This window comes from Electrona antarctica (genome assembly GCF_951216825.1).
Source record: "Electrona antarctica genome assembly, chromosome: 5".
Classification (NCBI taxonomy): Eukaryota; Metazoa; Chordata; class Actinopteri; order Myctophiformes; family Myctophidae; genus Electrona; species Electrona antarctica.
Genome location: NC_136810.1, coordinates 52,370,544 through 52,396,811, shown reverse-complemented (window position 1 = coordinate 52,396,811; position 26,268 = coordinate 52,370,544). Strand labels below are relative to the sequence as shown.

At 41.5% G+C, this 26,268-nt stretch overlaps 1 protein-coding gene across 2 annotated transcripts; it reads right to left on the bottom strand.

Annotated features, from left to right (window-relative positions):
* On the bottom strand, positions 1-25,918 carry LOC306923133 (neuroplastin-like). Of its 2 annotated transcripts, none has more exons than XM_079501160.1 (9): positions 25,632-25,918; positions 21,602-21,688; positions 14,346-14,514; positions 13,575-13,669; positions 11,703-11,836; positions 7,007-7,280; positions 3,263-3,284; positions 1,570-1,645; positions 1-1,219 (listed from the first exon to the last, which is right to left on the bottom strand). In XM_079501160.1, exons 1-8 carry the CDS (start codon positions 25,732-25,734, stop codon positions 1,585-1,587), a joined length of 945 nt encoding a protein of 314 aa, XP_079357286.1. In that variant the 5' UTR covers positions 25,735-25,918; the 3' UTR covers positions 1-1,219; positions 1,570-1,584. The 2 variants fall into 2 exon arrangements, with proteins under 2 accessions (XP_079357286.1, XP_079357285.1); XM_079501159.1 differs by lacking the exon at positions 21,602-21,688 and adding an exon at positions 15,906-16,265.
* Positions 25,919-26,268: the final 350 nt, after the last annotated feature.

The following is a 26,268-nucleotide window of genomic DNA, read 5'->3' as shown; positions in this document are numbered from 1 at the left end:
ATTCTTAAAAATGACTTGGGATTGCTTTACATGTCTCAGTCCTGATATGGGCGCTCTTCCACTGCCTCCCACTATAGTTATAGAGAATTCATGCAGCTGTGTAGCATGTATGTCATCAACGCTCTAACGTGAACCTACTAGGCTAATTTAAAGCTTCGCCACACAGAAATCAAAAGCTGCAAGGTTTTTATATTTTTCAATATAATCAATATGAATAATAATTGCATAGGATAATAGCCATGCTATACAATACATATACGTTAGAAAAAGAAATGTTAGAATGATTTGACTACAGGTTTCCTAAATTAGATACAGCACCCCCCCCCACCCCCCCCCCCCCCCCCCTCCGCATTTTTCATAACATTTAAGTGCATTCATTATACAGCATGAATAACTCTCATATTACTTGATACATACATAGTTTTATAGTGATTTGATACATACAGTACATATAGCAAAATAAAACCTTGATCCGATACATCTTAGAACCTTGATCCGATACATCTTAGAACCTTGATCCGATACATCTTAGAACCTTGATCCGATACATCTTAGAACCTTGATCCGATACATCTTAGAACCTTGATCCGATAACTCTTAGAGGGACATTGCGGAGCCCTTGAAATGTCACACAGTCACATACTGTACCATCTGATAAACGTGTACCAACTTATAAAATGGTATGCAGTGGAATGATAAAACTGTACATGACTGCCATACCAGATTATGGTGCCATGTTCTTTCTTACACAGTACATTGCAAAGTTTAGTCTTCTCCCCTAATAGAACACAAAGTGCAAATGTATCAACATGAAGCCACTCTCAGAATAAATAAAATAATAGAAAACCTTTTCTGTGCAGCAGGTCAGCAGGTCAACATCTTACATGCATTTACTTCTAAATGAGAAAAATGTATATGAAATAAGTCGAGTTGATAAGTGAAAAAGATAATAATAAAAACGCTAAAAACTAAAGAAAACTTCAACAACTGCATGCAGCAACAATGGTTATAATACAATTCCATAATGGTTTGGATTTTGGAACTCCCTCAACAACACCCTCACACACAACAAAATAATAAGGCATGCCTCAAACGGTACAGCCATTTAAGCCCATATTTCTGACAACGACCATACTTAATGGCATATAATACTTTTAAACAATTGCTATGGATTCCTTCTGGTTTTACCTTCATGTGGTCAATACATATATAATATAATCTGCAAGCAAAAGAGAGAAATGGGGCAGTTAGTGCACTGGGCAGCATCATCATCATCATCATTTATTCAGCGCTTATTTGGTTTGACAAGAGCTTTTGGTGATCATTTCACATCACTGATCATTTCGCATCATCTGGTAATTTGTGGTCATGTGCGAGTGAAGAATTGGAGGGCTTATTTGATGTTTAGCGGTAACTTGACAGTGGATTTACTGAATGACTGACAGTTAATATCCTCTCTTCTGGTACGTGTGTGTGTGTGTGTGTGTGTGTGTGTGTGTGTGTGTGTGTGTGTGTGTGTGTGTGTACGTGCGTGTGGGGGGGTGGGGGTCAAGAGGATTAAATACTTACCTAGTAGACAATCACTCAGTTTGTATTCCTCTGGCGGAGGTTCTTGTCTTTGTGATTGTTGGTGGAATTAGTTTTCCTTAAGTGGGGAGGATATGAAACAATTAGGTGTCTGTCTCAAAATAAAGGGCTTACTGTATATATACAGTACAAAGACGATAGTGCAGTGCATGCACATCCAATCTCTCATCCACATGCTGGAGACAACGATCAACAGCGTGCAGAATAAAATCTGCACGCTGGTTCTCAGCTCCACTTGTTTATTGCTGTTCTCAATGAGGACAGCAGGACTTTGAGAAAATGCTGATGAACGTCGAGTAAAACTGTTATGTGACAACAAAGATGATTCTGTTTCTGAGTAAGCTCGAAACATTGAGAACAGCAATGTGCAGTGTGCAGACTGTATTTTCTTTTTTTCTTTTCTTTTTTACTGTATATACATGCAGTATAATATACACTCATCAGCTAGTTTTAGCCTGCCCAGAGAGTCAGATGGGTCCGGTCAGTGGTGGGGAAAGTACTCAAATGTTTTACTTAAGTAAAAGTATCAATACTGCAATGTAGAAATACTCTGTTACAAGTAGGCTACAACTAAGTACAAAAGTACTGGTATCAAAATGTACGTAAAGTACCAAAAGTAAAAGTAGGCCTACTCATTATGCAGAATGTCTCATTTTAAAATGTATAAAAAATCATTTGAAAATAGCAGATCTACAAGTTCTATTTTCAAATGGCCCAAATGTAGGTGGGGCTTAAGTGGTTAAATATGTTTTGTAATAATAATCAAAATCTACAATATAACTACAGTAACTAAAGTTTTCAAATAATTGTAGCAATTGTAGTAAAAGTACAAATTTGTCTCTGAGGGGGGTGACTCACACGGTCGCAACAGATTGATGTATGCTTGTTGTATGAGATGTATAGCTGATGCAAGCTCGCAATGCATTTCCGATGGGAGTCACATGGTTTGACACAACATTTGTGTTGTATGAGGGGGAGGGGGGCAGTCGAAACACAGCCGAAAGCCATACAACAGCTTGTAGTCCAAAATGTTGTATCAAACCATGTGACTTCTATTGGAAATGCATTGGGGCGGCCATGACACTTACATCTTGCTTACATCTAGCATGCATCAATGACATGTTGTATGCTAGATCGAAAGGTGTGAGTGAGGCCTAAAAGACAAAGTATTGGAAATTGGAATTACTCAAGTAAAGTACAAATACCTAAAAATTGTACTTAAGTAAATGCACTTAATTACTTTCGACCACTGGGTCCGGTTCGTACAGCATCAACACCGTACAGATCAGGCCACATCATGGCATCACCAATCACAGGAAATCATACTGAATTGTACTTAACCCATTTAGGCCTGACCTCAAAATGTATATATTTTTCAAAAATAGCAGACCTACAAGCTCGTAGCGCGCCACTCGGTGGCGCGCTATGAGCTTGTAGATCTGCTATTTTTCAATAGCTAAATTATAACAATGTTTAAAACACCAAAAGGGGTTCCCGCCCAAAATGGGTTAATACATTGCTGTGATTTCATAAACTCGCATTATGCAACAGACACATACACATCAGTTTGTGGGTCCACACATCACACAGGTTGACAATCACTGAGCTATAGGCCTACAACACATCTCCAAAAAACGAAACATTGCAAATGAAGTGTACTGTGACATATACTTACACTGGTCCTGAAGGTTCATCATCTGCAGCAGAGAGAGTGAATATTGAGAGAGAAGATGAGAGAGAAAGATAAGAGTTGGGGGGAAACAACTCATGCACACACGGATGAAATGACAATTGCTTTTATAGAGAGAGCATGACAAATGGCAACATGTTTCAGTGGCGGACCAGTCATTCATCAGCGTATTGAGGACCAGCTGCCCTGGACATCTGCTTTAACACACAGAGGGCGGTCATGCTCACAGGACGGCACACTGTAAAATCCTGAGTGTACAAATGCACCCAAACGGACGGGACGGGGTCCATTTGGTTCCCTGCGTACGCTCTCAAGAGTAAAATGGAAACTGAGGATTTTACTGCGTAGCTATAGCTAGTGCTGGACGATATTGCTTAAAGAAATGATAAACGATGGCCTGTACTTCGATGTTTGATGTCTCATTGTCGTTTTTTTCTTTTCTAAAAAAAGGACCATACGCCATAAATAGATTGCCATTGTTAGCTAAGGCCATATCGTTCATAAACAGACCGTTTTTCTGTTATTTTTAGATTTTGCGTATATTAGATACTTCACAACGTTAACTCTTACATTTTCATGGAGCACAATCAGAACACATTTAACAATAAAATGATAATGTAGCACAGATCATGGCTAAATTACACCAAATATATATATATTATATAGATATACACACACAGTATATATATTTGGTGTAATTTAGCCATCAGATATATTGCCCAGCACTAATGGAAACACACAGCCTGAATAGGGAACAAGACCATAAAGCGTCAAAAACACATTCTGTTTGCACAATTAAAACCAGCAGAACAAACGAACAGAACAAAAATTCTGTTAAGTCAGAGCAAATATATACAGGCAGGTCAGTTGAAAACCATTTCTGTCATGCACAAACAAGCACTGTTCAAACTCAGTTCACTCAGAAAAACTCGGAAAGCAGCTCCATCGATACGAACCAAACTATATGTTACAGCCATCGGTTGACTTGACTAATGACTAGTCTCGTGTGGCCAGACGATTAGAGTTATATCTCCACTGACCGATATGTCTGGTCTAGTATTAAACATCTATTTTCAATGTAGTTCCTAAAACGGTCACTAACAAACCTACACCTATAGAGCACCGAAGTCTGACGTCACTTTCAGTAGAGGGCGCCAATACACAGGTTCATGTATTTTTGAGTGGTGCAAACCACTCCAACAACTGGCTTTGTACCCGTGTACCCGTATTTGTTCGTACCAAAAAAACGAGCATGGTTGCTATGGTTAGCAACCAAAAAAAATAGTTGCACCACTCAGTTCACACGGGTGTGATTATTTTTTAGTTGCATTGAGATCCCCATAGGGCGATTTTAGGTCGCTTCATATAAGAACTGTGTTTGAAAAATAAACCGACCACCCGGCCTTTCTGTCAGGGGAGTGGCTGTGCGTCGTTAATGATGTCCATTCATATTTGATACAGCCAGTTTCTGGAGAAAATGGAATGAATGTGGCCGCAAAAGCCTTGAAACTACATATGAAGGCAATGTCGATGCTAATATACGTCACGCCCAGCTGTCAACTCCTCGTTGACGTAAGCTCAGCTGGTGGTGACTCGACTCGTACTAACCACGAGACATTAAATATCAATAAAATAAAAATAAAAATAAACGTAATTAACATTCAGTTTCTGTTGTGCGACGGGCAGATGCAGCCACCCGCCTATACCGGAAATGTAGTCTCTGGGTTATTTCACTCGTTTCTAACGCTTTTTCTGTTACTCTTTGGGTATATATGTACATTTCCACCTTCAGTCGATGCTTCATATCCATATGAGTGAAAAGGCCGGGGTGATCGGTTTACACAGTTCTTATATGAGGCGATCTAAAATCCCCCTATGGAGATTACAATGCAAATAAAAAGTAGACGAACCTGTGGATTGACGCCCTCTACTGACAGTGACGTCAGGACTTCGGTGCTCTATTGTTTTGAACACTATTCATATCATCAATATATACACACGGTATATGAAGGACCACCCTAAAGTCTTTGCATTGGTTCTGAAGTGCAAGTTTTTTTATATATATCTCTCTCAATTGTTTCCACACAGTTTTAGCAACTACATTGAATTCAGATGTCACTACTAGACGTACCAGTAGGCGGAGATCCCAGATCGCCCGGCTACGCGAGACTACCTACTGTATCATCAATTAGCACGATAAGAACTATAAGCTTTATATCTTTAAATGCAGTAACATGCATGACATTTGTAAACTGTACAAATCTTGTCTTACTGTGGTTAATAATTGACTGAAACATTCAGCCTGTTGAATTAAGACTTGTTCTACTAATTTACATAAAAGGTCAAATCTTGGCGTGTCGGCACTATGATGCGTAATGCGTATAGGAGCGTAGATGAGACTGGATGCTTATAGAAATTCATGAGGCATGCAAAGTACTCTCACTTACCACAAACATGGTTTGGGTTATGCGATTTGAGAAAGGGGGGAGATATAATCTGTTAAAATATTCAATACTCAAGAGCACACCCAATACCGTAAAAAGTTGCAAGTTTGCAAATAATGTGTATAAAAATGGCCAGTAAGAATTTGTGTGCAAGAAATTTGTGCCCTAGATAGAACAACGTTGAAATGCATCATGGTAGCAAAAGTCATTATTTTCTTTAAAAAAAAACTTAAAATCTACTGTGTTCAGTTATGATCACATACTGAATTGTAATTCAAATTCAGTTCTATTCTACCACAATGCATTTTTACATTCACCCGCTGAGAGCTGTATTTAATCATGTGATAACATTAAAATTCAGCTGGAGAGGAAAAGGTCGTCAAAATACCAGTAATGCATAATTTACGTTAGTTAAGCACATAATATTATTAGTGAAGCACTGCGTAGCAGGCTGACAGTATAACTAACGATGTCTTTCAATTGGTCATCCTTTTCTGGAACTTGGGGACAAAGACAAAGGGCTCCATTTTCATCACCGCTAAACCCCTTATCCCTAAACTTCTTTGCCTGTTTTTACTATTTTGCAAAACATTTTTGAATAGTTAAAATGGCCAGTCTACAAGCTCACACCGTGTCAATGTAGATTGGCTAGTTGAACTATTCAAATTTTTTTTCAAAATAGGAAAACAAGGCAAAGAAGTTTAGGGATAAGGGGTTTAGTGGTGACGAAAATGGAGCCCAAAGTTCCCAGGAAAATAATAAATAATTGATTTTTGTCCACTTCTCACTACACTGCAGTATCCCATTTCCCCATGAATATTAAATGGGTGAAACAGTCCTGACAAGGTGTGCCGCCCGGTAATGCAACAGAGTCCACCTGTTGGGCTGAATTATTGAGTGCTGGGCACAGTGCAGTGTCAGGTGACTAGTGAGTGCATAGGAGTGACATGTTGTCGCGATGTGAAAAGTGTGGCACCCTCACTTTCTAGAACACCCTATTCCCGTCTTGGCACATCAGTGTGTCTTGGCACATCAATATGTCCTGGACATATTTTACCTACAATACGGTTAGTCTAGAGCCTAATTTATACTTTGTCGCACAATGGTGTTGCTCAGTCGCTATTTTTGGCATGCAACAAAGTGTCCAACCTGTGCCTCACAAGTTCTCATCAAAAGGTCCCAGGCAGCATAAAACCCGGACACACCTGGACTGCACAAGGAACTAGTCACAGTTATCCCCAAATAACCTATAATATGTCAAGCTACGGTATATTGAAGAACTCACCATCTCCTATGTCCTCTGGCTTCTTGCGCTTCTCATAGACGACGATGATGATGACGAGGATGATGATCTCGGCCAGGACCCCCAGCAGAGGCCAGAGGGGGGCCAGTGTGCTGCGCACCCTCAGCACAGAGACGATGGAGGACGTGCCAATCATGTTGGTGGCGTTGCATTGGTACTCGCCGGGATCTAAGCCGATGTCCAGGTTGAGAATGTGCAACTCCGTGTAGTTGTCTTTGTTGGCGATCAAGAATCGTCCAGACGAGTTATCGATATCCTAACAAAGACAACAACAGACAACAGAACTTGAATGACATGATCCACAGTGGATGTGTCATACAGACATGAGTATGGCAACAGGCCATTTTCGATCTTACTCTTATACACAGCAACGACTTATCCCAGTGGGAGAGATTGCCACAAAATACAAACCGAATTGAACAAGGAAAGTAAAATCCTGAGTAAATGATTGGAGAAACAATGCATATAGACACTTCTGTGTGTGTGTGTGTGCGTGCGTGCGTGCGTGCGTGCGTGCGTGCTCGTTCTTCATATGCAAAGGGTCATGTGCCAGTGTGACGATTTAGAATTGTGCATAAACATGCATTTGGAGAGGTGTGTCTAGTCAGGCCAGTGAGTGTGTAAATAATTACATATACTGTGTAGTTTTGGGCAGTTTTTTAATGACAAAAGCAGGAAGATATCTCTGTCCAGCTCGTGGACATTGTTTCAGTCAGAAGTGTCCTTTTTCAAACCCTCAAACGTGATTAGATCACTGACCAGTACAACCCCCGCGGTCTTACTTAGGTGCTTGTATGGTCAACCAGATTCACAGCTGTTCAACTATCCACAAATACTTTCTGTAGAATCTTCCCTCCAAGCCCTTTACGGCTGCTCTCAATGGTCTTTGTCATCTTAAAATAATCAGTTCGCTTAAATATCTAGCTTACTTTAATTTGATTCTCTATAAGTCAACTTAATTGTCATTATTACTCACCTTTATAATACGTATTGCTATAAGTTCATTCATTTTGATCTTCAACTTTGTTAGGTCATGACTTATAACTCGTTGATATGATTTATTGTTTTATTTGGTTACAGGAATTATGTCCATCTGTCATTCATTCTTATTAGCATATTCTGTGTACATTACAAATGTATGGTTTAGTCTTGGATCACTCAAGTTGTGAATCAGCTATTTTCTGTGCAAGCAACTGTTCTGTCACTCTATGACAGACAGGCCTGCATCTCTCTGGTTGGTCAGTAAGTTAGGGTTCTTTCTAATTAAAGGCAGACCCTCGACCCAGACGACATCATTGAGAAGTCTGTATTTAAGGAGTCATTCTCTGTTCATTCAGTGTGATTTTTACCCCTCGTCATTTTGGATTTAGACTTGTTGGGCTATATGTTCTGTAATGGTATGTCTCGCTGGGAATAAATGTATCCCACCTTGATAGTTTGACAAAGTTTCTGTCTCCATTTATTTGCACAGTCTTTACCATTCGGACAGAGAACTATTACAGTAAATTCACATCAATCTCCAGACATCTCGGTATAACAAAAAAAGGAATTTATCATTATCATCACCGGTCCGTAAATCATTGTCTATTGGGGTTCTTCTGCCTCATCAACAACTGCCAAAACATTCCATGTCACCATGAATCAGTACTTGTCAACATGCTGTTAACTAGTTTAATACGGAACGCAAATGTACCTCCAAAACAGAAAGACAAAAATGTGGAACAAGGAACACAAGGTACATAAGACTCAAGAGTAAAACTTATTTTTGTTTGGCTTCCTTCAGACAATGCAGCAGCATACATAACACAATCAAACATCAATCACAGCAAGCACAGCAAACAAAGGGACAGAATAAAGAGTGCAAGAAAGAGCAAACGACGAGTAAAAAGTAGCTATTTCGCCCACGGCCTCGTTATATCCATCTTTATATCTGGCTAGTGTTTCAATGGGAACAGTGACTACTAGTGTACAAAAAACATCAGTGAGTATAGGATCGTAAATTGTGGTCAAAAGCGTGTATTCTATGACCATAATATAAGTCCATAACGCTCATGCATTAGTGCGATATGTAAGGAAAAACAGAAGACGTAGGCCTCACTCACACCTTTGCATCTAGCATCCAACATTGTTGGATGCTAGATGTAAACAAAGGGTAAGTGTCATGGCCGCCCCAATGCATTTCCAATGGAAGTCACATGGTTTGACACAACATTTGTGTTGTACGGCTTTCGGCTGTGTTTCGACTGCCCCCCTCCCCCTCATACAACAAAAATGTTGTGTCAAACCATGTGACTCCCTTTGGAAATGAATTGCGAGCTTGCATCAGTAAACAAGTCTCATGCATCAGCTATACCAGCGGTTCCCAAAGTGGGGTCCGCGGACCCCTAGGGGTACGCGACGCATAGCCAGGGGGTACCCGAAATAATTCAAAAAAATAAAAAAATAATAATAACTTTTTTTAACATTAAAATTATGTTTATCTACGTGGTCATTTCTGCCAAGTTGCGCAATAAACGTATTTTTTGTGTTGTTCATTGTGTTTCTCCCATGTTTGCTTTGGGCCAATAGCTGACATGATTACTAAAACTACAACATCAGTCAACCTGTCGTGACCCCAAACAGTAACAGCAGGACGCATGCTGCAGAAACAACAAAAAGACTCAGGACACTTGAAAGGTTTCTGCGGCCGCTTCAGATGAGGGGGTACCTGGAAAAATGTCTACACCAAAAGGGGTACCTGGTACAAAAAAGTTTGGGAACCTCTGAGCTATACAACAATCTGTTGTGACCGTGTGAGTGAAGCCCAAGTCTTCCTCAAGTGATCAGACTGTGTCAGCAAAAAGAGTCTGTCGACAACAACGACATAGAGGGGGAGGGTGTAGGAGGGTTGCAGTGCATAAACAAGAAGAAAGAATAGAACTGGCAGGCTGGCAACATTCACTGGACGGCAGGTGCAGGACCAACAGTATGGCAATATAAGAAAATAGAAGTCTGCCCACTGGAACTTTGTAAAGTTCCCAGTCCAATAGTCAAGTAGCCAGCCCATAGAGCCCCATTGTGAACCCGGACATGTTGAGTACACCAAGGTTTTATGTTAGAAATGTTTAGTATGGGTCCCCAGCATGTAGAAACTGCCGGATGCTAACTTGCATATGTTGAGCAATTTTCATAATTGGCATAATATGTGACCATACCAATTACAACCTATAGAAGGCAAAATATTAAAAATGTCATCATGCTTTGTGTAGCATGTGATGTGTCAAACTAGGGGGTTTTCATGATGCTGAATCCATTCCAAGCATTAGTTTTGCAAAAAAACACTCATTGGGTTCACTTTTTGGCTACTAGGCTACAAGGCTGTATTATAGATTAACATTTCGACACAGAGACTTCATCAGACTGTGGCATATGACTTAACACTCTGGGCGCAAATCTTTGAATATATATTCTTTCAGAGCGAACGTTTTTTTTATTTCGACGTCAGGCCTAAATGGGTTAAATAGCAAACATTTCAGACTAGCCTCCAATCAGTTCTGGGCGGCAGTGATTTGGTGATACACACAGGTGCAGTCAATGTGCTGCAGTGTGTCTGTTGACTTACTCAAGTTCATAGCCTATAGTAGGACTGTCTATATAAATATACAAACATCCAGAATACAAACCAAAAAAAAATGCAGAATGCGATAAGTATACATACACAACAACGGCTCATTAAAACCAACATGGCTCAGTGCATGAGTGTCTTTTTTTGTGTGTGTTGTGTGTGTGTGTGTGTGTGTGTGTGTGTGTGTGGGGGGGGGGGGGGGTGGGGGCATTTTCCTGGCATGTTGAGTCCACTTGACCTCTTAAGGCCGTTTCAGACGTGGAGAGAGTGCCGCGGGCGTTTTCGCTTGGATCAGCAGACCCTGTGCAGACCCGTAGCGTGCAAAAAGGAGCTGACCACAATCCAGCTCTTGCCACTCGCGGGCGCGGGCCTGAAACGAACGTGAGAATTTCACCGGACCGTGCCCCACTTGCGTCTCTCTTTACAAAGAGATTTGGTGTAGGTGGGAAAAAGAGCGGATCAAGCATAGAACCCTGAGAGACCCGGGTCAACTACGTAGCCTACATAGGGTTTAGGTGGTTAAAGCTAGCTTGTTCTGCAGGCCGTCGTTAGCCTTTTTTACGATAAGAAATATGAATTTGCTGAGCTATATGAGCGTACTATAGCGCAGACATACATACCACGAGAAAGACTATACTCAAGCTTTGGATTCATAGAGACGTTCCCACACTGGATGATTGGTACAAGGAGGTAATGACTGTGGTTCCTTTGGAGAAACTGACTTATCTCCTCCGTGATAACATGGAAGGGTTCACGAAGGTATGGGAACCAGTCTTAGATACAGTGGACCCTTCTAGACTGCGCTTCAATGTACCTTATTGAACGGTAGTGAATAACAAAGACTCTGGTGACCTGTAATGTACAATCATGTCAAGACTGTGGTGTACTCGTTTTTTTTGTTTTGTTTTGTCTGTGCATTGTAATGTCCGTATTGTGGTACGTGTTTGGTTGTTTTCCTATGTTGTGTTGAAAAAAGAAAAGTGTGGTTCTATATACATTGATTTGTGATTGAACAGTTGTGAAAATTCAGAGCCTCAATAAAAATACATTGGAAAAAAAAGAAGACATACATACCATGGGGAAGCCACGGTCCAGTTTGCGCCAGGTCCACATGGGGTACGGGTAGCCTGTAGACTTACAGTAGAGCATGGCGCCCTGGCCCTCGTTCTTGTTCTCGCTGCGCTTGTGGCCTGTGATGTCAGGAGCAGCTACACAGAGAAAGCAAAGGCAGGGATCTTTCAAAGGCACACATTTGTGTATAAAGGTACAGGTTCACTACTAGGTCGGGCATTAAGCAACTAGTCGACTAGTTTACTAGTCGACTAGTAAACTTTATTTTTATTTTTATTTATTTTTTACCCGATTTTGTAGGCCTCAAGATCAGGTATATTATAGTTATAGTCACCAATGTACACCGTTTTTAAATGTACAAATATTTATTTCTTTTTTACATAATAGGTGGTTAAACAACTAGTCGACTAGTCGACTAGTAAACTAGGCAACTAGTCAACTAGTAAAAATGACTAGAAGTGAATGCCCTACTACTAGGGCAGTGATTCACAATCTTTTTAGTTCAAGACCCAAAAGAGAAATCAGACAAATTTGCCCGGGACCCAAACTAGTGATACTAGCAGATCTACAAGCTCACACAGCGTCGCTTCGTGCCGCGTTGTGAGCTTGTATATCAGCTATTTTCGCCAAGCTACCCCATCATTATGATATAGTATAAAATAGTGCTTAAGTGGTCAACTTTCTGATCATAAATTATGTCAAACTTGCATCATTGCAATCTTGCTGTTTGGCAATGCTGAGTAAAGTGCTGTATGCATTAAGTAGCCTACTGTTAGGGACTGAACAGCTGCCATACATAAACACTTGGCTATGCAGTTTCCCCCTAAGCCATTAAATTAAGGGAATCATAAAATGATTTTATGCACAATCAGGAGAGCAGAAGCCTGACAAACTACAGCGTCAACTGGAATGAAGGGGGACTCAACAATAATCTAGTAAATTCATCTAGATTATTCATCTAGACGTTCACTGTTTAAAGTAAAAAAATAAAGTACTGTACTACATGTAATTGCACATTCAGTTTTCCCATTTTGAAAAAAAAGAAAAAATAACTGCGGGTAACCACAGTTGCGGATGGATTTGTGTGAATAAAATATATTATTAGTTAATATTGGATAAACCGCGGGTGAAATAATACGGGAAATAAATGAATGGCATCTGATCTATATGTTTATTATAGCTTTTAAAACGCACAAAATATCGGTGTACAGTATAGCTATAGAATCCCATGTGCTTCCCTGCGCTGCTCGCGGTTGGCGGACGGTGCGGTTAATATACATAGGATGATATAATTAATGCGGTTGGATAACGGGCGGATAATGAATTTGCGGTTGCGGTTGCGGGTGACAAAAAAAACTTATATAATCATTACAGAATATGTTATCCATTGGGAGCAGGAACATAAGTACATCATAATGCATGCATCATTAATATTTGTTTAGTACCCATTTAATCACAAGTAATTATTAATGATGTAACAAACAGATGCCCACTTGCCAATGTTCCTACTCAAATGGACACATGTGCCCCACAAAATGAAAACAAGCAGAATCTACCTACACATAGCAATGCATGCCTGACAGCAGAAAAGGGCTAGATCGAGGCAGGTTTAACCATTGAGACATAATCCCTCACCATCACACAAGACACCATCTGCTGCCACTGAACTAGTATTAGACATCAGTTAGACAGAGAGGGGTCAAGGACGTTGCTTGGCCTTTTGAGCCATTTCAAACCCTTCCATGAAAGGCCTGTCAACACTCAAGGCTACCAAGATCATTTGTACTAGTGTGTTGACATCTCAACGGCGGGTTTCAAGATGAAAAATTGCACCAAAAAGGCACCTTTAGCTTTATTGTGAATTGTCATGTATACCTTTCACCTCGATGGTTGCATTGACTGCAGGAGCTAATTGGAAGGTGTAAACGCACATGTACTCTGCGGCATCATCTCCTCTTGGTTTGTTCAGCCTGCACAGCAAAAACAAAACCTCAATTAAACAAACACCAGGAAATCTATAAAGCCTCAATTATACTGTATGACAGTGCTGCTTGCCAAAAAAGAACAGGCCTACCAGCGAACTGGTGCATATACTGGTTCCACACTGTGACCATGAGGTCAAGACCCAATATATTGAAGCTCATAAGTAAATAATGTGTTTAAAACCCTCTCAAAACCTGCCACCATCATGGGGTTTGGGGTTTGGTATAGAGTGTCGCAGTCCCGCCCCCTACCAGGGCCCAGGAAAATTATTCTCCGTTCATTTTCCTCATAGACTTTTCAAAATGTATTTATTTAAAGACCTTTTAAGCGTCATACAAAGCCAACTCTTGTCGTGGCAAATCATGACAACAAACACCATTTTTGGGCCAAAAAAAGAATTAGAAAGAAGAAGAAATACGGCAGGTTACAACACTTTTTTTGTTGTTTTTCTTCTTTGTAATTATTTGTTTGGTCCAAAATATTGTGTTTATTGTTATGATTTGTCACGACTCCAGTTGGCTTTGTCCGCGGCGTAACCGTCTTTAAATAAATACTTTTTGAAATGTCTATGGGAAAAATGCATTGGGAATCATTTCCTGGGCCTGGTGTCGTCATGACAGGGGGCGGGACTGCGACGCTCTATAGGACAGGGGGACTTCCTACCTGTATTCAGTGTTCTTGTTGGCGGTGCGAGTGTCCACAATCTCCTCGCCGTTCTTCATCCAGAAGCTCTCGTCGTGGGGACCGTGGGTGGTGGTCAGGTTGCACTGCAGGGTGATGGGGGGGTTGTGGAACTCCAGGGTGGTGTGCTCAGAGGACACGATCGTCGGCTCTGCAATGAGAAAAGGAAATTATAAAGACTGCAAAAAGACTCCCCCACCTCACCTGCATGGATGATGATGGGTTGTCAGGATATGACCACCGATGCACAAAGAACCATCTCATTAGTCAGCTGTGGATGAATAATGATAATAATAATAATATATAGTAGTAATACATAATAGTGATGAGCCAGCCATGTTTCACGGATGTTTTGATTAACATAAGATCTGTCCCCAACATAAGCTACTAGCAATAATACAAACCAATACGAGTTAAATGTTCATACTATATACTGTATAGGCAGTTGTAGCACGACAAAAGATTCAGGCTCATGCACCATGAACCTGATGTACAACCCAGATTCGGCACAAACAAGGGACTCAATTATTTTCGCTCCTATGCCACCAAAATGTGGAACACCCTACCAACAGTCATTAAGACATGCGAATCCCTTGACTCCTTCAAAACCGCTCTCAAAGGGCACCTACGGATGGCTGCAATTCGAAACTGGCCCCCGTAAAATCTGGATCCCCCCCCTCCCCCCCTTTTTCCCTCACTGTATATGTTTCTTTTCCCTTTTTACCTACATTATGATGAATTCCTGTTCTGTTCTTTGTCTATATAGAAGTGTCTATTTGTACGTCTCTAAATGTTTTGATGAATTGAACATGGTGGACCCTCTTGTAAACAAGTGTAATGCTTAATTGGGTCGTCCACTCACAGTTAACAGCCTTTGTATTGAGTTTGTGCTTGAAATGTACTGTAATTCTGCAAACTGTTAATAAATATTTCAATCAATCAATCAATGGGTCAAGGTCCCTCAGCTCCTCTTAAAGAACCGTGATACAGAACTGACTGACTGATTTGATTGCTTTCCTGCAGATTGTTTTGCTTCAGCCCGTCACAGGAAGAATCCCTTAAAATTGAAAGACCCATCCATTTAAAATATAGCGTAATTGTTCATAAACCTCACTTTAAACATGTAAATCTGGATTGAAATATGACAGGATTGCAGGGAAAGATAATAGGCTACATGATCATCTAATACGTTGTGTTACACTGACAAGGAAACTACAACAAAAAGTATGATGATATAAAAGTCATGACTTTGAAGAATGACAAACTAATATGCCGAACAGAGTAGCTATGGTATGAGAGGTATGGTAAGGACGACCAGGGTTTGATGCTACAGGTTGTAGAGTGAAGGGAGTATAGTGGAATTGAATATTCTCTATTTCAAGGTCTGTGGATGGTAGGAGGTTTCTATGAGGAAAGTGGAGGTCTTCTGGAGGTTTTCTGAGGGTGACGACGACACACCACGGTAAGGTTTTGGAGTGGTTTACTAAGCCTCAGGATGGAGCGGGGTAGCTAGGGGGTTCTTCCTGTACACTGACCACTCACTCTGCAGCACGGCAATTGTGGCCTGTGCACGGATCCAGGTTTGAAGATTTGTGTGAAGGTCATTGCGGTGCGGGTCATTGCTGGCCCGACACTCGTAGGTCCCAGCGTCGTCCAGACCGCTGAGACCGGTGACGCCTAGCACGCTGACCGCGTTGGTGCCATACGCCGTGTTGATGGACACGCGTCGTTTGCGGGCACCGTCCCACAGCTGCCTGAAGTTCTCAGCTCGGTTGATCTCGGCGTACCACCACTGGATCTCCGGCGTGGGGTTGCCCACCACGTTGCAGTATAGCTCAAAGTTGTCCCCCCTTAGCCTAGTCTCGGACAGTGGTGACTTCACAAAGCCAGCAGAGCCAGCGGCTGAAGGGTGGAACGGTGCCGTGTTGTCCACGGAGTCGGTCGACGCAATAATATAAGAGGAACCACATGGGAAAGAGTGGATGTAGGAAGTATAAAGGAAAGGCAGGAAATAAAAAGATAAATTAAGAAGGAAGCGGTTAGGGAGACGAAAGGAAATCATGTTAGGCAAAACAAATCCATTAAGAAACTAGTTAAATGAAAACGAAGACCATGATAAAACAGGATGGAAGAGTAGTGAGAAGGAAAGTGAAGTATAATGCTCTTCTTCTAGTATACTTTAAACACTTTCACTTTCAACCTTTCAAGCTATTCAGAGCATGTCATTTATAGGCACCCATTTTCCAAAATGTTCCAAAATAACAAAAAACTGTAGATGTGGCTGTATAAAATAGGTCTTCAAGGGTTAACTAAAACATTAGATTAGCTTCTCCGCGCATGATGTCTTGCAGAAAGTGAACAGCTAAGATATGCCAACAGCGATCACATCAACATTTTGGGATCGGAGACATGACCTCACTTCTATTCCAGTCATCCCTCCTCCTGCTATTCCTGGGAACATATAATTCAATTCCGCAGTAATCATGCAATAAGGGAGCTCTCACTTGGTTTGGCATTATTAACGGACTTTGAATTAATTTGTATCTGGCTGGCTGTTATCCGCCATTCACCTCCAAAGTCCTCCATGTGACCTTGCCATTTGCAAAGCACAACATTAACCCTACAGACTCCAATCCAAATGCCACAGACGAAAAACAGTCTAAGTCCACACTATTGATCCATAATGTATAAATGATAGATAAGGGTTCAGGACAACGAGGCCTTTTCGTGGAGGGGTCAGAATGAAATTTGGACTTAGACTGTTTTTCGTCTGTGGTACTTTATTGTGATCGTGTGTATAGCATAAATTTGAAATCTTCTGTTAACATTTTATTTTATTTAAAAAAATGTTATTGTGCCCGGCCTTATGGCATACCCAAAACAGGCATGCCACCGGATGAAGGTGTTTAACTCCAAGTTTATCATTCTGCAAGTGAACCAAAATATCTCCATTGGCGATAACTAGGGGTGCGTTCGGAAATGCGCCCTGAACGCACTGGTGTGCTCTCTTGTCGTTCGTTAACTTTGTTTATTCAGTGCACTCGGTGCGTTGTCGTTCGAAAATCCCGTGTGCTGCGCACAGGGTGTGCCGAGTGCCCGCACTGAGCGACCCTACCCTGAAGCTGGGGTTGTCCGGTGTTGGCGGTGTGAATGCGTCACAGCTGTGGTCGTTCGTAAATAAGGCACACTGTGACGTCACCGCCCACCACACTCAACAAACTGACCACATTCCCGGTGCGCATTTCCGAACGCACCCTATGAGAAGGTGGAAAGCGGCCATTGGAGATTTCGAAAAGAGCATCCCACCTCTAGCCATAAAAATCAGGTCTATAGGCACACCCCCCCCCCCCCCCCCCCCCCCCATTTTCGTCACCGCTAAACCCCTTATCCCTAAACTTCTTTGCCTTTGTTTACTATTTTGCAAAAACATTTTTGAATAGTTCAAATGGCCAGTCTACAAGCTCACAACGTGTCAATGTAGATTGGCTAGTTGCACTATTCAAAAATGTTTTGCAAAATAGTAAAAAAGGCAAAGAAGTTTAGGGATAAGGGGTTTAGCTGTGACGGAAATGGAGCCCTTACTGTGCTGACAATATGCTGCTTAGATGTTATGCCAATAAATAATGTTCTGAAACTATAGTTCACAATACCTCATGCCTGATGTATACTTGATTTTGCGGCGTGTCACACACCGAAGGTAGCTGATCTACAAGCTTACAATTCATTGCGGTGCGAGGAGTTGTGAGCTTGCTATTCTTGGTGGACGACACTGGTGCACTATACGTTGCCCATGTGTGGGAGATATTTGTTTACTATGCACAGTGCATCAACCATCAATCGATTTACAATGGATAGTTAAGCCTGAGGATTTTTCTTATGTCATACATTTTATTAGCTGAGCATTACGTTAATTATTTCACCATGCCACTGAACCTTTAATCAACTTCCACTGGCCATCTGCCTCCGTCAACCAGACGACACCTGTTTCCACTTAACTAATTATTACCTAAGCCTTGCTTCATACACACATCAGGGGTGGCAGGTGGCCTAGCAGTACAGAGCCTAACCAGCAAATTAAAAAGGTTGCTAGTTCCAGTAAGGAAGTCATCTTCCAGTAGCCTTCCAGTAATCTGGAATATGCACTCCCACATTTATATCTAGTAGACATAGTACTAGTCATCTTCCAGTAGCCTTTTTAGATTAATATGCAAATACACAGCACACATATGCATCTAAAGGACGGATATGTGATATTGGTTTTGATAGCACATCAGTGAGCTGAATGCAATCCTACCTGGAGGGGAGAGAACAGATGGTGGAGGTGAACGGAAAACACTGCCCCTCCCCCTTGTACAGGGTTTCTTCGACTATGCAAGTATGCATGCACCTCTTGGTATCACAGCACCTCAAAGGCCCTTAAAACAAGGCTCCAGACTTCCCAAAACAAACTGGTCAGGCAACTACTTGGCCTCACTCTCCGAAGCCACCTCACCCCTGCCCATTTTGACAGGCTTGAATGGCTTAGGGCTGACGACGGAGTACAGCATCTTGCAATGGGGTCTGGTCCGCAAGATTCGCTACACCACCAAGATACCCATGTACCTGTCTAAATCCTACCTTAATGTCAGCGAAGTCCACACCCACAACACCAGAGAGAATTCAACAAACGATGTGCAACCCAGATTCGGCACAAACAAGGGACTAACTTAATTTCGCTCCTATGCCACCAAAATATGGAACGCCCTACCAACAGGCTACAGCTTCAGCCTACTCCTTTTCGGTCCAAATATTTTCTGAAAAGGGTCCTCACAAGGGTCCTCACAATTTACAATTTAGGCATTTAGCAGACGCTCTTAAGATTCCAGAGCGATTTACAGTAAGCAAGAACAAAACATGGTAATACATCAAATACATTAAAAAAATCACACCCGTGTAAAGTGAGTGGTGCAACTCCGTGTGGGGGTCCCCAGAAGTTCCAGACCCACAGGAACGCACCCAGGGTACCGGCCCGGTTCCGGCAAGCCGCCCGGCGTCCGAAACGGTTGAGAAATGACAGAGTTACTTTGTGGGGGTCCCCAGGGGGTCCCTCTACTGTACTGTACTGTCACACCCAAAATCAATTCAATTTTCAATTCAAAGGGGTTTTATTGGCATGAGAAAACATACGTTTACATTGCCAAAGCAAGTGTCACAATACAATAATAAAAATCACACCCGTGTGAAGTGAGTGGTGCAACTCCGCGTGGGGGTCGCCGGGGGGAGGGGGGGACGCACAGGAAGGCACCCAGGGTGCCGGCCCGGTTCTGGCGAGCCGCCCCGCGTCCGAAACGGTTGAGAAACGACAGTTACCGTGTGGGGGTCCCTACTGTACCCTCTACTGTACTGTACTGTCACTGTACTGTACTGGCACACCCAAAATCATCATATACAGTTAATATGTGCGTGTGTGTTTGTGTGTGTGTTAGGTTGCGCACAGGTGGTGAAAAACAACCATGCTGTTTTCGTGCTCAGACCCACCCAGGCACCCACCCAGCCACCCAGCCAGCCAGCCACCCACCCACACACACACATAGCTCCATAAGGGAGTGGTTGCACCACTCAAAAACAGTTGAAAATGGGGAAAGTATAAAGCATTTTGTAGAGAGAGCTGTCACATTGCATCGTTATATACATACAGGGTATAAAGCTTTTTTTAAACAAATAGCAGCATTTTTTTGCCGTCACTTTGGGACAAATGGCAATTTTTTTTCTCGTTGGTCATGGTTTCAAACTCGCTTTGGGTGTGTGTAATCTGTGGGAAATATATGTCTGATGTATAGTGGGCAGGTGGTTAGGAAGTGTAGCTCTGTTTCCACCATATTTTGTGTGCAGTGGGTGCATAGTCTGTCTTCCCTTGGGAGCGGGGTCTGTCTGTGTGTGTGTGTCCTTTCTCTATTGCAAGGCTGTGTTCACCGAGTCAAGTTTTGGGTCGTTTACCATGCTCAGGTATTCAGCCAATGTAAATGCTCTTTTTAGTGATAGATAGCATTCCATTTTACTTTGGTTTTGGGTAGTCTCTTTCCAGTATGTCAGGTAGCTTTCTTTTTGTTTACTTATAATGTGGTTAAGTCCAATGGGCTTTCCGTCTGGTGGCTGTGCTTGCGTTTGTGCATATAGTCCCTGGACCAGCTGACTGGCATCCCTGTCGTTTTTCGCTATGATTGAGAGCTATGTTATGGAGCGTATCTGGGTTGCTTTCTTTTATATTAGGTGGTTATGAAATTTAAGTGCTCTCTTCTTTATTTTGATAACAAGTGTCGCCCTAAATCTGCCAAGCCTTGTTTGTTGTTTTTCGTTGGGTACGGAGGATGGATTTGCAGAGTTCTGCGAGTCTCAGTTTGGTGTTTATCCCATTTCTCAAGTTCTTGGTTGGCAACCATAGAGGGAAAAGGGGTCTATGATGGAGTCTAAAATCTTTAACCAGACTTTCATCATCATATACATATACAGTTAATGTGTGTGTGTGTGTGTGTGTGTGTGTGTGTGTGTGTGTGTGTGTGTGTGTGTGTGTGTGTGTGTGTGTGTGTGTGTGTGTGTGTGTGCTAGGCTGTGCAACAGTGACACTTGTGAACAGTGAAAACCAATCAAACGCTATTCAGAGACCCAGGGACACACATAGCTGTCGATAGGACTGGAGTAGTTGAAAAATAGTCATCAAGAATAATCATACGTAAGCTAAGAGCCTACCTTAGTGAGCCCACAATTACTTATCTAATTTAACAGTAGAATTGACCCCAGAACTACATTAGGCCTACTGTTTATATAAAAATCAGATGTGGGATATCGAGAATTGGATTGTTAAAGAATAAGAATTGTTAACGCCAAGAATCGACATTGTATGCCTCCAAGCTTATCAATTCCTTATTTTATCCCAAGAATCGACATTGTATGCCTCCAAGCTTATCAATTCCTTCATCTATCCCCTTTTCTGACAGTTACTCATTGTAAAACCATGACATCATCATGTGTCTGTCTTCTACACTGCTGAAAAGGATATACTGTAAGGAACACTGTAATAAATGTTATCAATTATCATGTTTAAAGATGGAGTGCCATGATTTTTTACCACCCTAAAACATGATCATGAGGTATTATTATTAGGAGGAAGAATATTTAAATATTTAAAAACAACATTTTAACAAATAATAGACACTTGTCTATTATTTGTTAAAATGTTGTTTTTATGTGGACACGCTCACCAGTGGGTATGCCTGGTTTTCCTGGTGGGTGGTGATGGGTGATGAAACCACCTGAACTGAACCCGGCCCCCACAGCTGTTGTTGTACCTTATGATAAAGGGGGAGGGGTTAGGGGAGAGGATGATGTGATGTCACTATATTATTGTTTTTTTCATTGGCACGTTTGACTGTCAAGGTTTCAGCCTCCAGGAAGAAACCCTAAATACAAAAGGGAAGACATCATTGCACCCAAGAGGAAAATATGCAAGAGGCACGAACTCAACTTTACTTCCCGTATCTGCGTGAAGGGGGCGGACACATTATTAGGAGACGGGAATAATGTTGGAGTCTATTCATTTCCAATGGAAGAATGAACGTGAACACAGCTTATGATCCATTCCTTAACTCCATGGACACTTACTAAATACTGGACCCAATCATCACAAGGCACACAATATTTACAAGATATTCATACTAAAATGGCTTCTTTTAGCGAGACAAATCAGGAGAAAATCTACTTTGTTATCGACCTTTCTTTATCCCAGCTTTAAACTCTCGCGAGATTTGAGAGGATCGAGTCCGGAAGAGTCTGGCTGTCCATCTGCAATTTGACGGACGACACATTGGGGGCTCTGGCCCCATATTTAAGATGACAATATGTGAATATTATAACGTGAAATGAAAATGTGTGTTCCCAATGCTTAATAATATAATTTTCCATAACTGTCTTAGACTCTTGGTTGTTGGGGGCTGATTTGGGAAATGGGAATCATGAGCATTTGCCATATAATGCTCTCAATGCTCATCCACATGACAGTGTTGTCAGTGTTGTTGTCAGCCTGGGAGAGGGGAGGGGGAGGAGGGGAGGGGTGGGGGAGGAGCAAACCATGCCTACTTAGGAGACCATTTGTAGGATTTGTAGTCCATTGCGCCTCTAGTGGCGCCAATGAAGTTTGCCCATCTTCATAAATAGACCATCTTTGATTGCACATACTGTAACAACCACACCAAGGGGAGAAGTATAATGTCACCTCATAAACACATGAAAAACTGGGGGGAAAAATACTAAAATCACGGCACTCCATCTTTAACTTACGTATACTTTTTTTCTACAGTCTCTCTACGCTGTTGGGGTTCGGAAATAATAAAGCAGTTGAAAACCATTGCAGGTCTATTCTATTACGTCACAGAAAATGTATCAGGAATCAATAAGGCAATCTGTATAGAAGAATCAAACCAATAAGCAGAATCACTAATGGCACCGGTATCAAGAAAATCTTCAATTCCCATCCCTAATAATAAAAGAATGGTGAATAACTTAATTGTAAAATGACTGTAGTCTGGCTTCATGTACACCGTAATGGTCCACATCACAGCAATTAAGATAACTGACCTCTAAACCAAATAGGAACTATATTCGGCACACTGCTGTCTAGTGTACGTATATAGGCCTATCTAGATCACAGCCAGTTCCTCCATCCGCACTGAGCATCCTTCCTTATGGTTGATGCTGTTCCTTATCAGAGAGAAATTAAAGCTCTGTTTATTTTTGACAATAATGAAACGGAACAGCAATGGCATAATTAAGCGATGCGATAAGAACATCGAAGAGGAAGACAATAACGGAAATGGTTGAAAGAGTATATTAACCTATTTTGGGCGGGAACCCCTTTTGGTGTTAGCATTATGTTATGCTTTAGCTATTGAAAAATAGCAGATCTACAAGCTCATAGCGCGCCACCGAGTGGCGCGCTACGAGCTTGTAGGTCTGCTATTTTTGAAAAATCGAAGAACGACTGACATAGAAACATAGCTTTTTCAGAAAACTGTCAGGATGTAGTGTAGAAGACATTTTTAGAATCTGATCTCAGGTCAAAATGGCTTAACCATTTGCGCAACCTACCACTCAGGCTTCGCCAAATTCCATCATAGTGAATGTATATGTATCCAATTCCATTGACTGCATAAACAAATAAAATGATAATAAATACAAATGTCCATACTGTAGAGTGTAGATAATGATAATCAACAGAGAAACTAATTGCGTTTGGAATTGGATACATAGTCGTTGTATACGGTGTAGGGTGTACTGTATCAGTCTGAGCAATTGGACAGAGAAATGTCTTGGAGAGGAAGGTGTAGTGACTTTTGACCTGAGATCAGATTCTAAAAATGTCTTCTACATCCTGACAGTTTTCTGAAAAAGCTATGTTTCTATGTCAGTGGTTCTTCGATTTTTCAAAAATAGCAGACCTACAAGCTCGTAGCGCGCCACTCGGTGGCGCGCTATGAGCTTGTAGATCTGCTATTTTTCAATAGCTAAAGCATATCATAATGCTAACACCAAAAGGGGTTCCCGCCCCAAAATGGGTTAAAACCACTCTACCATCCATATTCTTGGGGTTACATTCACCCAAAGTGTGGACCAAGTACAGAGCCTGGTCAACTATTAGATTACAAAATATATGGTTTATTAGGTGGTTAAATAACATTATATATATATATACTATATATTGTAATCTGTAGCAGTCTCCAAACGTTCCAGTCTCTCACCTGTGCAATAAATTATTGATGAAGAAGAATATATAGAAGCTATAGCTATGCTCTGTGTCTATACAAGCTTCCATCATAGAATCTTACATTCAGAACTTGGGGAGATGAGAAGAAAAGGACATATCAGTCAGCCATCTTTTAAAATCTCTTCATAAGACATATACTCATCAGGAAACACTTCTTCGGTCCTGCCATCTGATTTTATTTTACAATGCTGCTAAATTTAGGCAACAACTGTCTTGGAGTTTTATAAAGCACAGATGAAAGAAAACATATAGAATGATTAGTTGCATAACTAACATTCCTACACATGGTTATATTCCAAGGAAATGCACACATATCTTCTGACAGACAATCCAGTCTGGGATGCAAGCACTCTTGTACAGGCGCGTGCACGCACACACGCACACACACACACACACACACACACACACACACACACACACACACACAGAGCTTGGATGAGCACAGGATTTATGAACATGAGGGCCATTTGTTAGAGTGATACTGAATTGAGAAATCAATGCCATTCTGCAGTGTGCAGTACGTGCATCTCAGTGAAGGAGTTAAAAGACCATTCTCGCAAGAGGACATTAAAGCCATGGTTCCCAGTGCAGCATTGGCTCTAAAAATAGAAACATGCAGCAAAATGGACTGGTGGCTATGCCTATTTACAGTGCTTCACATCATAGGTTTTACATCCTGTCAAATATAGGCCTACGTGTTGTGTTCAGTGAAAAGGACAAGGGGAATTGTGATCAGATCACCCAGTATGGTAGAATAATGCGGGATTTGCGAATCACTGAGTCATATTACACATATTTGAGCGCACCGCTATGCATGACAGGTTGGTTGGTTGCGCCGTGCGTGTGATTCTGCGTGCGTGCCTGTGTGTAATGTCTTGTCTTCGAGTCGAGGGACATATGTAGCCTATAGTATAGTGTTAGCTCTGTCCCCGATCTGCAGTCTCCTTAGCTTGTGCTTCTTTCTAACCTTGTGAAATAACTTGTCCTTGCTCAGCAAGTCGGTCGGACCGCAAGCCTATTCGCTTCAGACTTCAAAGGACATTTTAGGGACACAGTCACACACAACTCGGGCCTGATCCGTGGTGGTGGTGCCCCGTTTTAATTACCCGATATCATAATCACACACTGTAAACTATTGATCATCATAATCATAACACGTTTCGTTTTATCTTCTTTTTTTTTCTCTCTCTCTCGTAAACGCTAATCCAAAAGGTTCACCACCACTCGCAGTTTATAAACAGCCCCATTACGCACGCACACACACAGCAACAGCATAGATAAGACGCATTCCAAGATGGGTAGCCTAGCCAGTTTAACTGGTCAAAAGGATCCGTTTGCAAAAAAAAATAATTAAAATAATAACTAGTTAAATTCTATATATAACTGACAAGATCAAATGTATCTAAGCTATTTATTTACCTCCAACGTTCATATTCATAGTGTCATTTTTGTCAAGGCGTGCAGATTCTCACCGTTCTGTGATTGTGAAGAAACGGAATTCAGCATCAGTGATCCAAATATGATCGCCACCGAGAAGGACATTATTGCAGCTCTTGATCGTTTGCCAGGTATCATCTTCTTTTAAAAAGAGGACAACGGGCTGGGATGAAAGATATGCCGGTATGGTAGACAAGTGGTGGTGGTATAAGGACAGTGACCTGAACCCAATGGGATCAAATGTGGAGCAGAATTGCAATCAGAGCGGAGGTGGCACTTACTCCAATCGGGTCAGGCAAAAGCTCCGTCTCTAGGTAGACTGGCCACATAATAATGCTATAGTAGCTACCTGTGCGCGCAGCCTATACGCTTAGGGTAATTTCCCCCCAACATCGTATTCTTAAATCATATCTTGTGTTGTGTAGTGTGTGTACACTGTCCTTCACACACCAAATAAGATCAAAATCAAAAACTCAAAATAAGTAATTTGATCATTTTTGATTTTTTTTGCACATAGGCCTACATTAAAAATATAGGCTATATTATTAGTAAGATACAGTTCAACAGACACGTGCCTTATGGAAAATGTAGGGTTAAAAAGTACCTCATGCATTCAAACCTATCGCGAGATATTACCAGCTGGGTCTGCTCTGCTGCACGACTACAGACATC

Coding starts and splice junctions, on each gene's coding strand:
- LOC306923133 (XM_079501159.1), bottom strand. CDS start 25,734: ATGATACCTGGCAAACGATCAAGAGCTGCAATAATGTCCTTCTCGGTG. Junction 14,515..15,905: donor CACAATTGCCGTGCTGCAGA/GTGAGTGGTCAG, acceptor TTCTCATTGCAG/AGCCGACGATCGTGTCCTCT. Junction 13,670..14,345: donor AACAAGAACACTGAATACAG/GTAGGAAGTCCC, acceptor TTTGCTGTGCAG/GCTGAACAAACCAAGAGGAG.